The sequence below is a fragment of the Microcaecilia unicolor genome, chromosome 6 (genome assembly GCF_901765095.1).
Source record: "Microcaecilia unicolor chromosome 6, aMicUni1.1, whole genome shotgun sequence".
NCBI classification, from domain to species: Eukaryota; Metazoa; Chordata; class Amphibia; order Gymnophiona; family Siphonopidae; genus Microcaecilia; species Microcaecilia unicolor.
The window spans coordinates 138,393,429-138,409,964 of record NC_044036.1 but is presented as its reverse complement, the minus strand read 5'-3'; the positions used below and the strand labels follow the sequence as shown (position 1 = coordinate 138,409,964).

At 44.0% G+C, this 16,536-nt stretch overlaps 1 protein-coding gene across 5 annotated transcripts in view; it reads left to right on the top strand.

The window, feature by feature from the left end:
* The window catches only part of COL7A1 (collagen type VII alpha 1 chain), a 260,266-nt gene that overhangs the window by 77,251 nt on the left and 166,479 nt on the right, over nt 1-16,536 (top strand). For all 5 annotated transcript variants that reach the window (XM_030206399.1, XM_030206395.1, XM_030206397.1 and 2 more), the window contains 7 exons: nt 148-273; nt 2,304-2,447; nt 2,972-3,097; nt 7,002-7,145; nt 8,653-8,778; nt 13,288-13,434; nt 15,438-15,560. In XM_030206399.1, the coding sequence (XP_030062259.1) occupies nt 148-273; nt 2,304-2,447; nt 2,972-3,097; nt 7,002-7,145; nt 8,653-8,778; nt 13,288-13,434; nt 15,438-15,560 (936 nt within the window). The remainder of the gene's footprint in view (nt 1-147; nt 274-2,303; nt 2,448-2,971; nt 3,098-7,001; nt 7,146-8,652; nt 8,779-13,287; nt 13,435-15,437; nt 15,561-16,536) is intronic.

Below are 16,536 nucleotides of genomic sequence, written 5' to 3'. Positions count from 1 at the left end.
AATGGTTGTTAAAAATTCTACTCGCAGCCAAACGTTGACGTCCCCTAATTAATTCAGAATGATTGTGGCATGTTCCCCACGTTCCCTTTCCATTCTGGAACTGTACTCCGTAAGCACTTCAAATGTTTTTCTTTCCTTTTGTTGTAGAAGACACATTTGTGCCTGGAGTAACAAACTTGCGTGTGATTGACGCTGGAGTCAACCATATAAGGATTACGTGGTCCAGAACAACCAGAGCAACTGGATATAAGATCACATGGCGGCACAGTGATGGTAAGTTTTTGACTAAGAGATCACATGGGGGCCCTTGTACTAAACCGTGTTAAGTACTTAATGTAGGTTTGTTGCATAGTAACTGCTAGCACACAATTGAGAAGCTCAGGGCCGCCAAGAGAGGGGGCCGGGGGGGGGGCAAAATTCCCCGGGCCTGGGCCTCCAAGGGGGGCCCGATGCCGGGGTCAGGCCGCCGGCACTGTAGTCCCCGGTCTCACCTGCCTGCCTCCTTGGCTTCAGGCCCCCTTCATTCAAAGTGGCAGTCGCGGATCGTGTCTCTTCTGGCCTTCCCTCCCTGTGTCCCGCCCTCGCGGAAACCGGAAGTTACATCAGACGAGGGCGGGACACAGGGAGGGAAGCCCAGAAGAGACGCGAACTGCGACTGCTGCTTTGAATGAAGGGGGCCTGGAGCCGAGGAGGCAGGCAGGTGAGACCGGGGACTGCAGCAATGGGGGGGAGCGACGGAGGGTGGCAGCGGCAGGGGAAGCGACGGGGGGCGGCAGGGGGGCGGAGGCGGGGTGGCCTTGGCCCAGGTCCGGCCTAGTCTCTCGGTGGCCCTGGAGAAGGTTTGTGGTATTTTTTGCAGTTAATACATAGAGAACCGTGCATTAAGAGGGTCATTTGTTTTTCTTTTTATATTTCGCAACATACTGTTAGGTTCAATGTGTATTACATCATGAGAAACCATCCCCTGCCTATAACCACACCCCTTTTTGGCTCCACGCTTTAGAATTTTGGTGCTTTGCGTTATAAAATACACTTAGCGAGTTATACACACAAATTCTAATTATTGCCAATTAGTGCTCATTATTGCTTATTAAGTGCTGTTAAAAACACTGATTGGCTTGTTAAGCCAATTAAGTTACGCACGTTGTTGTAGAATACGCTTGGATTCTGATGCAGAATGCTAGGCTAAAGTAGCTCTCAACTTTGTCTTCATCCAGTCCTGTCCCGTCTTCAATGCAATGCTAACTTTAACTTCCACCAAACAAAAAAATCTTCAATAAGAGTGCTCTTATTGAAGATTTTTTTTTTTTTGCTTTAGACGACATGTGAAAGTCGGATAAGCACTTACTGCTGCACCTTTTCCCTCTGTCTCTTTTATTCAGGCCTGACAATTATTCTATATTAGATAAGGGTATTTCCTAGTTTATTCTGAAATATATTAGAAATGCCATCGTTGAAGATTAAAGCATTTTCTCTCACAGCTACAGATTTTTAAGAAAAAAGGGGGTTTTTTAGGAACCAAAGCTTTTTCTCCTTTTTAGGAGTTTTTTTTTTTTGCATTGGTTCTTTTTTCCCCCCTGTAGATATTATAGAAGCCAATGATACGACCTTGCTCCATATGCAGTGGAGATGTACCCAGCAGTGGTACAGTTCTTCAATATTGAATGGCCTGACTGGGAAGCTTTGAGGTTTCTTTTGTTTAAATATTGTATTCTTGATGTAATTGTGGGAGAATACAGGCTTTATTTTAAAACTGATAGTGATTTGCAGCGTTGACAATATACCAGTTTGTTTTCCCATACTGTATATTTTTAAATGTCCTATATGCAAGTATTCTAGAATCTTAGCGTGTAAGAGCTGGACAAATCCCGACCTGTCCATGCCCCTCCCACATCCACACCCCCTTGCAGTTACATGCATTACGGAGTCCTTTTACTAAAGTGCGCTGACAGGTTTAGTACACACTAAGAAGCTAGTGTGCATTAGGTACCATGTAGTCCATAGGTATACAATGAGCTGCTCACCATTTAGCGTGCTCTAAATCCCTTAGTGTACCTTAGTAAAAGGAACTCACCCCCCCTCCCAAGTTTGTACCTATCTCCATGTAAAGTCCCGTGTTAAGCCGCAGTTAAGCCGACTGAGGAAAATGTATCATTCGCCTGGATTTATTTATTTGTTGAAATTTATTAACTGCCTTTTATGAAGAGATTCATTCAAGATTTGGTGTTCATAGAAGATGAACTATTGACCCATGTCTTATGCATTTTGCTTAATAGTTGTTGGTTTGGTTGATTGATTGGTAGGGCGTGAGTTCTCCAGGTCTGTACCAGCTGACCAAACCTCATTCAACATCGAAAGCCTACAAGCAAACTCTGCCTATAGTATCAGGGTCTCCACTCTGATGGGGAACAGAGAGAGCAGCCCAACCACCATCTCAGCCAGGACAGGTAAGCGTGCCATCTTGTGATATTTTCACCAGAACGAAGGATCCAGTTAAATAAATCAGCACTTGAAAGGATCAGGAATCAGTGGAAACATAATAGATTTGTTTCGATCTGAGATGGTAGCACTCACCTGATTTTTGAACACTACCCGCCAGGCTAGAACAAGTAAAGTCTTCTTTTGGGATGACGAAAATAATTCTACTGAACATACGCTGTTTTTAAGCTGCAAAATCAAATATTTTATGCCAGAAATCCATTTTAGTAGAGTGAGTGCCTGAAGTCCGCTGACTGCCCACTTCTCATGTGTTTTTAAGGGAGGCAAGAGGCAGATAGTCAGATGTGTGGAAACATTTTCTTTCTGCTTATCCCCTGCCCACCTTCTTGCCATTGCTGCTTTTAACTGACAGTTAACTTTTTATTGTCTGATTGCATAGTTCTGTGGCTATAATTTACAGTAGCAGCCTAATGGGATTTTGTAGGGAGAATCAGGTTCTGAAAGTTGAAATCCCTCTCGTTGACTCTTCTAGAAGATGTTGCTGTTGGCAGTGTTACGAACCTGCGTGTAGTGGAAACTGGGTCGAACCAGATTAAGATTGCATGGACTGCAGCTACCAGGGCCACTGGATACAGAATCATCTGGAGACGTAGTGATGGTAGGTCAGACTTATCTCTTTTCTCAGTAACTACACAGACCATACAGATTGGCAATAACTGGAAAAGTTGTAAAAGATCTTTTTCGGAAATATAATTGTCATTCCTTTCTCTCTTCTCCTCCTGTCCCTGCTTATAACCAGTGTCTAGTTCGTAAATAAAGACACAGGTGCTGATATTCCAAATCATCAGGCCACCAAAAACAGATTTAGGCAACCAGAGTGGTGTCTTTGCAAATGTGGTACTGATGAGCTGCTAAATTTATCCACTGAAAACCTGGGTGGTCTTAGGAGCGTGATAAGGTAAAGGCATGGAAGTTTACCAGGCTGCATTCATTTTCAGCTCAAGCCAGCTAACTTATGAGTCCGGACTTAGACATTGCATCTACGCGTAAATCTAGCTGGCCAAATAATGATTGACAGGTCTGTATCTAATTCACTATGTGTTTACCAGTAGTTACTTAGGTATTCATCTCACAGCTTGTATTTATAGCGATTATTTAATTTAAATGGACCTCAATGCTTCCATGCTTGGCAAATCTCCATAACATTCAGATTGCTCAGTATTTTCATAAGAGTGCCAGCGCTATCATTGGAGCTGGTCTTATCATTGGTCCTCTTTCTTATCATTAGCTTGATGGAAAAAAGTACTCATAGGTCAATGTAAAAAAACTCTTCTAGGAGAAAAACCATTGACCCATGAAACTTTCCATCATGGTACTAATTCATCAATACTGTGAGAGTAGTACTCTTTTCATTAATCAATCAAAATCTGTCAACCGTTGCCTATTGTATTTATTTCCCCTTATATAATAGGTTGACCGCTATATTAGGGGTTTATGCAACCCGGACCCAGCCCCAGACTTATCTTATTCGATGTTCTATGACTCGGCAGCCTGCCTGTCGTATACTGGGTTATCGTTGCGATGCCAAGTGTTTTCACCACTGCTAACCCTTTGTGGCTGCTCACTTCAATGACACACACCGGCTGGTTCATTCCGCTGTTAACTCTTCTCCTGTGGATTTGCTTTTACTGCTTCTCTACTTCTTCTACAAGAACGTCTTGTTTCGCAAATTACAATGCTGCTTCAGGAAGGAAAAACATTCTAGTCAAACTCTGTCCATGCACGATTTCCTGCTCCAAGATGGCTGCTAGGTCTGTATCTAGCCATCTGTTATTTGGCCAGCTAGGTTTACGCTTAGATTGCTCTCCCTTGGTGCTACTCTGAAATTTCCTTGCAAATGCTTGAAAATAATTTAATCGCTTGTTCAGGGCTAGCCACTAATTTTCATAAGTATATAAGTAATGCCACACTGGGAAAAGACCAAGGGTCCATCGAGCCCAGCATCCTGTCCACGACAGCGGCCAATCCAGGCCAAGGGCACCTGGCAAGCTTCCCAAATGTACAAACATTCTATACATGTTGTTCCTGGAATTATGGACTTTTCCCAAGTCCATTTAGTAGTGGTTTATGGACTTGTCCTTTAGGAAACCGTCTAACCCCTTTTTAAACTCTGTCAAGCTAACCGTCTTCACCACGTTCTCTGGCAACGAATTCCAGAGTTTAATTATGCGTTCTCTGATTTGTTTTAAATTTACTACACTGTAGTTTGATCGCATGCCCCCTAGTCCTAGTATTTTTGGAAAGCGTGAACAGATGCTTCACATCCACTTGTTCCACTCCACTCATTATTTTATATACCTCTATCATGTCTCCCCTCAGCTGTCTCTTCTCCAAGCTGAAAAGCCCTAGCCTCCTTAGTCTTTCTTCATAGGGAAGTCGTCCCATCCTCGCTTTCATTTTAGTCGCCCTTCACTGCACCTTTTCCAATTCTGCTATATCTTTCTTGAGATGCAGCGACCATGAACACAATACTCAAGGTGCGGTCGCACCATGGAGCGATATAACAGCATTATGACATCCTCACACCTGTTTTCCATACCTTTCCTAATAATACCCAACATTCTATTTGCTTTCCTAGCCGCAGTAGCACACTGAGCAGAAGGTTTCAATGTATTATTGACGACGACACCCAGATCCCTTTCTTGGTCCGTAACGCCTAACGTGGAACCTTGCATGACGTAGCTATAATTCAGGTTCTTTTTTCCCACATGCATCACCTTGCACTTGCTCACAGTGGCACTTTATCCGGTTATTGCCACTGAAAATTAACCTTTGGAGCCTAAATGAATATCGGATCTGTTGGAGGCATTCCGGGGGCACAGTCAGCAGCAGGGGCGGACTGACAGTGATCTGGGCCCCCTGGCAGTGAGGGTGACCTGGGCCCCCCTCTGACCACTGCCCACCACCCCCAGTCACCGCTTGCCGTCCCCTCTCCACTGCCTCGATGCCACCCCTCCCACTGCCACAGCTGCTGCCCCCTCCCAAACACCACAGTCCCCCAAGCCTCAGTGGGCCCTTCCTGGCCCTACCTTGAAGGGCCCTGGTGGTCTAGTGACTTTTTTTCGGGGTCAGGAAAGAACTCCACTCTTTCCTGCCCACTACTGCTATTCTGCCCAGGGCCACCATGTTTTCAAAATGGCGGCCAAGACTTCCCACTTTAGTGTCACAGGTTTCAACAGTCTTGCTCCATATATAGAATCTGGGGGGTAAATGGTTAGCACAGGGTTAGTGTGTGAGCCCTTACTGCCTGCAAAATAGTTGTTGGTAAGTGCACAAGCGCTAATTTATTTAATAGTCGTGTACGAATGGCAACATTAGCACATGGCCATTAATACAAAAATGGGAAAATCAGCCATTTTCCTGCTAAAGTAAAAATGGCCTTAGCGTGCAGGATCAACCTGTGCAAGGGCACACTGGCCATTTTTTACTGCAGCTTACTAAAAGGACCCCTAAGTTTGTAACGCGTTTCGAAAGCGCCAAACCCCTCCAAGAAAAACTGCATTGGCTCCCAACCAAAGAACATATAGCCTTCAAAATCTACACCATGATTCATAAAATTATCTGTGGCGAGGCCCCAGGATACATGACAGATCTCGCAGACCTACCAACCAGAAACACAATCAGATCAGCAAGAAGATACTTAAACCTCCAATACCTGAGCTGCAAAGGACTTAAATACAAATCAACTTATGCAGCCAGTTTCTCCTACATAAGTACACAACTGTGGAACGCACTACCAAAAGCCGTAAAAACATGACCACCTAGACTTCCGGAGATCACTAAAATCCAATCTATTCAAAAAGGCATACCCTACGGACCCAACTTATACGCCTGGATCCTGCTACACAACAAAATCAAAGCTCGCAATGGACTAAAATACAAAACATCTTAAAATCCCAGCAACACAGCATAACTAATGATCATACTGGACAATTTATAATCTTTACTTCTTTCGATCCCTTGATGCCTGATCCACACCTACCTTATCTGATCACAACATAACTTTATATCTGTTACCAACCGAATTGGCAACAGCCTCTACGGTACTATGTAAACCACATTGAGCCTGCAAATAGGTGGGAAAATGTGGGGTACAAATGTAACAAATAAATAGCATAACCTTTCCTCTTTATGTTTCTAAATGTGTCTGTAACACTTGAACCTTATCCTACGATTCCCAAATGTGTTTGTAACACTTCAACCTTATCTTACCACACATCACACTGTATTTGTTCTTTACCAGACTGGGTGAATGCCTTTACGGTACCATGTAAGCCACATTGAGCCTGCAAATAGGTGGGAAAATGTGGGATACAAATGTAACAAATAATAATAATAATAATTACACGGAGCTCTGCAAGATACTCTGGCACTATCTGATTGACATTATGGAGTCTGGTTCTTCTGTTGTCTTCTGTATGGTCTGATCGAGGCATTCATAGAGCGGATTAATAGACTGATACATTTCTGTTGAGTGAACGGAGAGTCTTTTCTTCCTGTAGGTGCTGAAATCTCCAAGACGGTAACCGGCGACATCACATTTATAGATATCAAGGATCTAGAGGCAGATACAACCTACATTATCCAAGTGTTACCTCTGGTTGGAAGTAGAGAAGGCAGCCCAGTTTCTCTCAATGCCAGAACAGGTGGGTGCTCAATAAATTCAGATATTTGGCTTCAATGGTTACGGTGGTTATTTTGGAAGCTCTAACCATGTTTTGAATGTCCGAAAACTGTCATTTAGATGTCCATATTGCATGGACTTCCAAATCACAATTTTATAAACCAGGATATGGATGAATAAAATTGCAGTAGATCCATATGGCAAGGGGGTGTGGTCTCGGTGTGTTTTGGGGGAACTAGGGTGGGGCCAAAATATTGACCTCCAACAAAGATAGACATCCATATTTAGACCTGGAACTTGGCATTTTCCAGGTTACACAAAGGTACTCCGATCGAGCAATCCTTTCGAGTAAGGGAAGTCACAGTAAGGATTTTTCTGTCTCTGGGGTTCACAATTTTTTTTATAAAGGAAAAGAAAATTAAGAACAGTTACGGTGGGATTTGAACCAGCAACCTCTGATTCTCTCCCAGCTGCTCTAAACATTAAGCTATTACTCCAAAGCAGGGTTGCTGAGAGGGGGGACGGGGAGGGCAAGATTCCCCGGGCTCTGTCTCTCTCCTACTCCTGTGTGTTGGGACCTGGGTGATTATGTTAATGTGATAACCCTGGTTCTGGCACACAGGAGCAGGAGAGTGACAGACTGAAAAAGAGCAGATGCAGGAAGGTAAGGGGAGCAGAGGGGGTGGCGGTGACCCAAGTGGGGGGGGGTAGGGTGGCCTAAGTTGAGGGGGGGGGGGGGGTAGGACGTCTGCGACGGCCCTGCCCCGGGCCTGGCTCTGTCTCTCGGTGGCCCTGCTGCACATGGACTTATATATGACATCCCTTGTTTTGTGTTATTGACAGTTTGGTTCATTTCAGTTTGTAAAATGGATGTTCGTTCTGGACGTTGCCAGCACTTGGGCGTCCATTTCTCACGTCCATTTCTCATGTATTTTAGAACAGGCTGTACGTGGGCAGATCCTGTTGTAAAATACATGAGAAATGGAGGTCCTTATGTGACATACAGACATGAATGCCCATATTCTGAATTGGATGTTCCTTTCTCAAAAGCCGTTCCGCATGTGTCTATGTACAGCACCTGTGTATCAAGGCCAGAGGAACAGAAATATTAAAATATGGATGACATGTTCTGCTCTTGCAAACATCCTCCTGGGCAGTGCCTTAAATTTTGATCTTTAAGAGGGCAAATACTCTAAGCTGTTTCTGCAGGTAAAACAGTGTTTTGCCTATGGAAATGGGTCTTTGATATTTCCTTGCCTTGTCTGATAGTAAACGCTTTTGTGTATTCCAATAACTGCGTACTTTTACCTACATGCTGCAGAGGTGGGTTCTTAAGAGAGGGAGGCCAGAGAATGGTACTAGCTGCACAGATTTGTGCCAAAAACTTACACAAACTGAAGTCAGGTGCACATATATTTTCCTTCAGTAATAAACCAAAATGATTAGCGTAGTTGGGTTGTTTGTTCTTCTCTCTCCTCTTTTAACTTTTTTCATCTCAGTTCCTTCACTTTTTATCCCTGATGGTTTAGATCCTCAGCAAGTGGGAATGGTGACAAAGCTCAAGGTGCTAGAGTCAAAGAATAATGTCATCAGAGTGACGTGGGTTGGCGTTCCAGGAGCTACTGCCTATAGGATTGTGTGGCGCAGGAGTGACGGTAAAGTAAAAGATGTAGATTTCTGCCAAGTGACTTGGACCAACCATGTATCATTTTCCACCCGGTCTTGTAGGAATACACCAGAACAATTCATTCAATTAGCCTTACAGCTAAGAACATAAGAGTAGCCATAATAGTCAGACCAGTGGTCCATCTAGCCCAGTATCCTGCTTCCAGCAGTGGCCAATCCAGGTCACAAGTACCTGGCAGAAACCCAATTACTAGCAGCATTCCATGCTACCAATCCCAGGGCAAGCAGTGGCTTCCCCCATGTCCATCTCAATAACAGACTGTGGACTTTTCCTCCAGGAACTTGTTCAAACCATTTTAAAACCCAAAGAAGCTAACCACTGTTACCACATCCTCTGGCAACAAGTTTCCAGAGCTTTATTCTTTGAGTGAAAAAATATTTCCTCTTATTTGTTTAAAAAATATTTCTATGTAATTTCATTGAGTGTCCCTAGGTCTTTATAGTTTTTGAAACAGTGAAAAATCGATTCCCTTTTACCCGTTCTACACCACTCAGGATTTTGTAGACCTCAATCATATCCTCTCTCAGCTGTCTCTTTTCCAAGCTGAAGAACCCTAACCTCTTTAGCCTTTCCTCATATGGGAGGAGTTCTATCCCCTTTATCATTTTGGTCACTTTTCTTTGAACCTTTTCTAATTCTATTCTATCTTTCTTGAGATACAGCGACCAGAATTGAACGTAATACTCAAGGTGAGGTCACACCATGGAGCGATACACTGGTATTATAATATTCTTGGTTTTATTTTGCATCCCTTTCCTAATAATTCCTAGCCTACCGTTTGCCTTTTTGGCTGCTGGTCTCACACTGGTCAAAAGATTTCAGCATGTTGTCTACAATGACGCCTAGATCTTTTTCTTCAGTGTTGACTCCTAAGGTGGACCCTAGCATCAGGTAATTATGATTCGGATTATTCTTCCCAATGTTCATCACTTTGCGTTTCTCCACATAAAGGTTTATCTGCCATTTGGATGCCCAGTCTTCCAAAGGTCTTCCTTCAATTTTTCAATAGAAATCATACAAAATAAAACATGGAAAAGGAAAATAAGATGATACCTTTTTTATTGGACAATAAAAAAGGTATCATCTTATTTTTTTTTTCCATGTTTTATTTTGTTTGATTTCTATTGATAACCTTAAGAGTGGACTAACACGGCTACCACACTCTTTTTTTCACAAACCACATGCGCTTTGACAACTTATAGTTTTGTGTCATCTACAAATTTAATCATCTCACTTGTTGTTCTGATTTCCTGATCATTTATAAATATGTTAAATAGTACCGGTCCCAGAACAGATCCCTGCAGCACTCCACTATTCACCCTCCTCCATTGAGAAAAATGGCCATTTAACCCTACCCTCTGTTTTCTGTCCAATAAACAATTCCTAATTCACAGAAGGACATTTAGGCTCATTTTCGAAAGAGAAGGATGTCCATCTTTCAACATAAATTGGAAGATGGACGTCCTTCTCCCAGGGACGTCCAAATCGGTATAATCGAAATCCGATTTAGGATGTCCCCAACTGCACTCCATCGCAAGGACGGCTAAAGTTCAAGGGGGCATGTTGGAGGCGTAGTAAAGGTGGGCGTGCCTAAGACTTGGACATCCTTCACCCATAATAAAAAAAAAAAAAACAAGGACGACCCTGACGAACACTTGGACGTTTTCACCCGGACCTGTTTTTCTTATGACTAAGGCACAAAAAGGTGCCGAAATGACCACTTGACCACCGGAGAGAATCTGGGATGACCTCCCGTTACTCCCCCTGTGGTCACTAACCCCCTCCCACCCTCAAAAAACATCTTTAAAAATACGTCGTGCCAGCCTCAGATGTCATAGGTCCATGACAGCGCATGCAGATCCCTGGAGCAGTTTTAGTGGATACTGCAATGCACTTCAGACAGGCGGGCCCAGGCCCATTCCCCCATCTGTTATATTTGTGTAAGGAACAGTGAGCTCTCCAAACCCCACTGTACCCATATATAGGTTCTCCCCTTCACCCGTAAGGGCTATGGTATTAGTGTACAGTTTGAGTTTAGGGGAGCTCAGCACACAAGGTAAGGGAGCTTTGTTCCTGGGAGCAATTTATGAAGTCCACTGCAGTGCCCTCTCGGGTGCCCGGTTGGTGTCCTGGCATGTCAGGGGGACCAGTGCACTACAAATGCTGGCTCCTCCCATGACCAAATGGCTTGCATTTGGCCGTTTTTGACATGAAAGTCCTTGGTTTGAAAAATCGCCGAAGGTCTAAGGTCGTCCATCTCTAGGGATAACCAAATTTAAGGATTTGGACGTCCCTGATGGTATTTTTGAAGCGAAAGATGGACATCCATCTTGTTTTGAAAATACAGGTTTCCCTGCCCCTGGATTTCGCCGTTTTGCAAGGACATCCAAATTGCAACTTGGATGTCCCTTTCGAAAATGCCCCTCATTGCCTCCTATCCCATGACTTTTTAATTTTCTCAGGAGTCTCTCATGAGGAACTTCGTCAAAAGCTTTCTGAAAATCTACATACACTACATCAACCGGCTCACCTTTATCCACATATTTATTCACGCCTTCAAAGAAATGAAGCAAACTGGTGAGGCAAGACTTCCCTTGGCTGAACCCATGCTGACTTTGTCCCATTAAACGTTGTTCCATGATGTTAAACATGTTCCTTAATTTTTATAATAGTTTCCACTATCTTGGCTGGCATGGCTGTCGGCTTACCGGCCTTTAATTTCCCAGATCACCCCAGAACCCTTTTTAAAAATCGGCGTTACATTGGCCACGCTCCAATCTTCAGGTACTATGGACAATTTTAACAACAGGTTACAGATTACTAACAGCAGATCAGCAATTTCATGTTTGAGTTCTTTCAGGACCTTGAGGTGATTTATCACTCTTTAACTTGTCGATTTGGCTCAGTACATCTTCCAGGTTCACCAAGATTTCTTTCAGTTCCTCCACATCGTCACTGTTGAAAACTATTTTCAGTACAGGTATATTTTACATATTCTTCTGTAAAAACCAAAGGAATTAATTTATTTTATTTTTTTATTACATTTGTACCCCGCGCTTTCCCACTCATGGCAGGCTCAATGCGGCAGGCAATGGAGGGTTAAGTGACTTGCCCAGAGTCACAAGGAGCTGCCTGTGCCGGGAATTGAACTCAGTTCCTCAGTTCCCCAGGACCAAAGTCCACCACCCTAACCACTAGGCCACTCCTCCACCCAATCTCTTCACTATGGCCTTGTCCTCCATGAGTGCCCCTTTTGCTCCTTCATGATCTAACGGTCCCACAGATTCCCTCACAGGCTTTCTGCTTCTGATGTATCTGAAAAAGGTGTTACTATGAGTTTTTGTCTCCATGGAAAGATTTTCTTCATATTCTCTTTTAGCCTTCTTTATCAATGCTTTGCATCTAGCTTGACAGTGCTTATGTTGCTTCTTATTTTCTTTATTCCAATCTTTTTTTCCTCTTTGAAGGATGCTCTTTTGGCTCAAATAGCCTCTTTCACTTCACCTTTTAACCATGCTGACTGTCGTTTGCTCTTCTTTCCACCTTTGTTAATACGTGGAATACATCTGGTGTGGGCTTCCACGATGGTATTTTTAAACAACGTCCATGCCTGCTTTAAAGTCCTAATCTTTGTGGCCAACCCTTTTAGCTTCTTTTCAACCATTTCCCTCATTTTGTTGATGGAGAGTGAAGAGAGGTTAATTTTCACAGACTGTGGTGAAAGAGGCTGCCACCACAAGCAAGAAATGTATTTGTGACCTGGATTGGAAGCAGGATACTGGGCTTAGATCATGGACCATTGGTCTGACCCAGTACGACTATTATTATGTTCTTATTCACAAGTTAACCAGAGCTTGTAAGATGATGAATGACATACTTCAAATAGACCATCATATAACAAATCCACGAATCTGTTCTAGAAACTCTAATTGGGTGATTTAATGAGTAAACTACCAGCAGAAAGAAATCCCAAAGAAAACCCATTAAACACAAGGATTTTAAAATATCAGGTATCTCTGCATTCAAATTTGTGGCATTGCCTTTCAGTGCTGCCTTAAGAAATATATGAAGTAAAGATGTAATATTAGGTTTAAACTTACTCAGATGCCACCAGTATGCTTTGAAAACCTTGACCAGTTTCAATGTCACTCCAGGAAGTAGTGGCAAAGTCATACCTCTGGGAGGTGACACTACATTTTTGGCAGTAATCTTGTTCCTGTTGCGTAGGACTCATTGGTGAGCTATAATATCAGTGGGAATGAAAAGAGTCCCAGTTCATTGAAAAGCTGATGAGGCTGATTCCATCCCCCCCACCCCATCCCCACATAGGGCATAAGATTCTCAGGTTCATCCCAGTTTGGTTATACATTCATCCAAAAACTCTTTTCTCCAACTTCATGGGCTACAAATGGCTCTTCCTTTGTAATCTGCCCAAGAACATTATGATTATTCTTTATTTATTTTTTTTTTTGTAAAGATGGTCCTGAACAAATGAAAGAAGTGCCTGGAAACCGCAATATCTTTGACCTGGTCAACCTGGAAGGAGGCGTAAGCTACACTGTGCAGGTGACAGCTCTGGTAGGAAACCGGGAGGGAGATCCTGTCTCCATCACTGTTACAACACGTAAGTTCTTATCCTTTCCTTCAACATGCTATTGGGGGAGGGGAGAGGTTGAAGGGTGCAGGTGGAACTATATGGGCTGCCCACTAAGACTGTTTGTCACATTAGATGTTAAAGGTGACCATTGAAAACACAGAAAAGGGCTTTCAACCCGTAGTTACCAGTCCAACTCTGCTTGGAGAGAAAAAAATTGTCTTACTCTTATACAATGGGGATGGGCTGTCGTTTTGTAGTGACAAAGGAAATGTCAAAAAGACATATCCCATGTCGTTGCATGTCATTAACAAATGAAAATGAGCAGAAAAACACACAAAATTTTATGTTTTCCCATATGTTAATAATAGTCTGCCCTCTTTGTAAATAGTGCACATGTGTGCATTTTCAGGAAAAACTGTGCACTCTTTCCAAAAAACCCCACCCTTTTTGCAAACAGTGCACAGTATTGGCGGGGGGGGGTGCAAAGTTGGTGGTGGCGGCGGCAGGGTCGGCAATGGCGGGGGGGCGGCTGCGCTGGGGGGGGGCTAAAATGTGCCCCCTCACCTCGGACTCTGGACCCCCCTCCCGCCGAAGTCTGGCTACGCCCCTGCCTCAAACAATAATAAAGACTAACCAAAAGAGAACAAAACAAACGGTGCTGCAAATGACATGAGAAATGAAGTGAAAATTTTGGGGCTCCCCATCTTTAGTAAAGCTCTGTTTAGATCAGGGGTGTCCAACCTCGGCCCTTGCCAGGAAAGGTTTTCAGGATTTCCACAATGAATATACAGGAAATCTATTTGCATACAGTGGAGACAGTGCATGCAAATGGATCTCATGCATATTCATTGAGAAAATCCTGAAAACCCGACTGGATTGTGGCCCTCGAGGACAGAGGCTTGGCACCCCTGGTTTAGAAGAATAAAATACTTGTATTTAGAATTACAGGATTTGCAGTTAGAATTTGAAAGCATCTGTAGCCTCTTTTCTTTCCTTGCACCACACTCTCATTTGTACCTCAGTCCTTCACTGTGAGGGGCTCAACATACAGAATTTGGGAATTGCACAACAGGGACAGACTGACCATTCCTGAGGGCCCAGAGACTCTGCCCAGTTGACCGCCGCTGCCACAGCACATTGCAGCCCTCACCGGTCCTACCTTGAAGGGCTTGGTGGTCTAGTGGCCTCTGCGGGGACAGGAAAGAATCCCACTCTTTCCTCTCCTGCTGCCGCCACTAGACTGCATGGCATTGCCGTGTTTTAAAAATTGCAGCCAAGACTTCCTGCACAAGTCTCTCACCCATGAGACTACTGCAGTAAGTCTTGGCAGCCATTTTGAAAAACATGATAGCGCCGCAGCACCATGCAGAATAGCGGCAGCAGACAGGAAAGATGGGGATTCTTTCCTGCTCCCACAAAAGCCGCTAGACCACCAGGCCCTTTAAGGTAGAACAGGGGAGGGCAGCATCGGCGGCAGTGCAGGAGGGGACAACCCCAATCACTGTCAGTGCGCCTCTGGCTGTACATAATTTATGTAAATTATGTTATGTTCCTGGTATCGAATGGGACATTGCCCTATCTGAAGTAAATTTCATAGGAAGCATGAAGGATATATCAACAATCTATTGAATGGAGAAGTTTGAACAAGCCCATTCCACCAGTGCCTCATTGCACGTTTAAGGACAGCAACAGGTTCACATGATCCAAAGGTTCTACCTAGTGGTACAGAATTTTTCTGCTCCTCTTCTAAGAGACAGTCCAAACATCATTACTCATTTTCTCTTCATAGAGAACTATCCACTGTGACTGTTGTGATGACAGTATGTAAGGCTAATCATTTCTTGACAGTTCATATTCAAAGGACTTTGTTGAAAAGATGGTGGGTGATTTTTCCCACTGAGTTACCTACAGGACACAGAAAGAAGATCCTAGGAATGGTGTAACCTCCCACTGGATCATATGCCACGAAAAGAGCTCTCAAATTAATCATTCTGCCAAGTGCTCTAATTTTTCTGTGATTATACCAATAGCGGAAATGCCCGTTAGGACCATTGAGAATCTTCGTGTGATGGAATCAACAGGAGAGCGAATAAGAGTTGCCTGGGATGCCAGGGCGGGCATCAGTGGTTATCGTGTCAGCTGGAGACTAGAAGGTAATAGATCATTTTACACAAGTGCCAGTACAATCTATGGTCTCTGGTGCATAGTAGATGATGGCAGAAAAAGACCTGCACGGTCCATCCAGTCTGCCCAACAAGATAACTCATATTTGCTGCTTTTTGTGTATACCCTACTTTGATTTGTACCTGTGCTCTTCAGGGCACAGACCGTATAAGTCTGCCCTGTCTCCCAACCACCGGCTCTGGCACAGACCGTATAAGTCTGCCCAGCACTATCCTCACCTCCCAACCACCAGCCCTGTCTCCCAACCACCGGCTCTGGCACAGACCGTACAAGTCTGTCCAGCACTATCCCCGCCTCCCAACCACCAGTCCCGCTTCCCACCACCGGCTCTGGCACAGACCGTATAAGCCTGCTCAGCACTATCCCTGCCTCCCAACCATCAGCCCCGCCTCCCGATCTTGACTAAGCTCCTGAGGATCCATTCCTTCGGCACAGGATTCCTTTATGCTTATCCCACACATGTTTGAATTCCGTTACCGTTTTCATTTCCACCACCTCCCGCGGGAGGACATTCCAAGCATCCACTACTCTCTCCGTGAAAAAATACTTCCTGACATTTTTCTTGAGTCTGCCCCCCTTCAATTTCATTTCATGTCATCTCGTTCTACCATCTTCCCATCTCCGGAAAAGGTTCATTTGTGGATTAATACCTTTCAAATATTTGAACGTCTGTATCATATTCTCCTTTCCTCCAGAGTATACATGTTTAGTTCCTCATACGTCTTGTAATGCAAATCCCATACCATTCTCGTAGCTTTTCTTTGCACCGCTTCAATTCTTTTTACATCCTTAACAAGATACGGCCTCCAAAACTGAACACAATACTCCAGGTGGGGCCTCACCAACGACTTATACAGGGGCATCAACACCCCCCCCCCCTTTCTTCTGCTGGTCACACCTCTCTCTATACAGCCTAACAACCTTCTAGCTATGGCCACCGCCTTT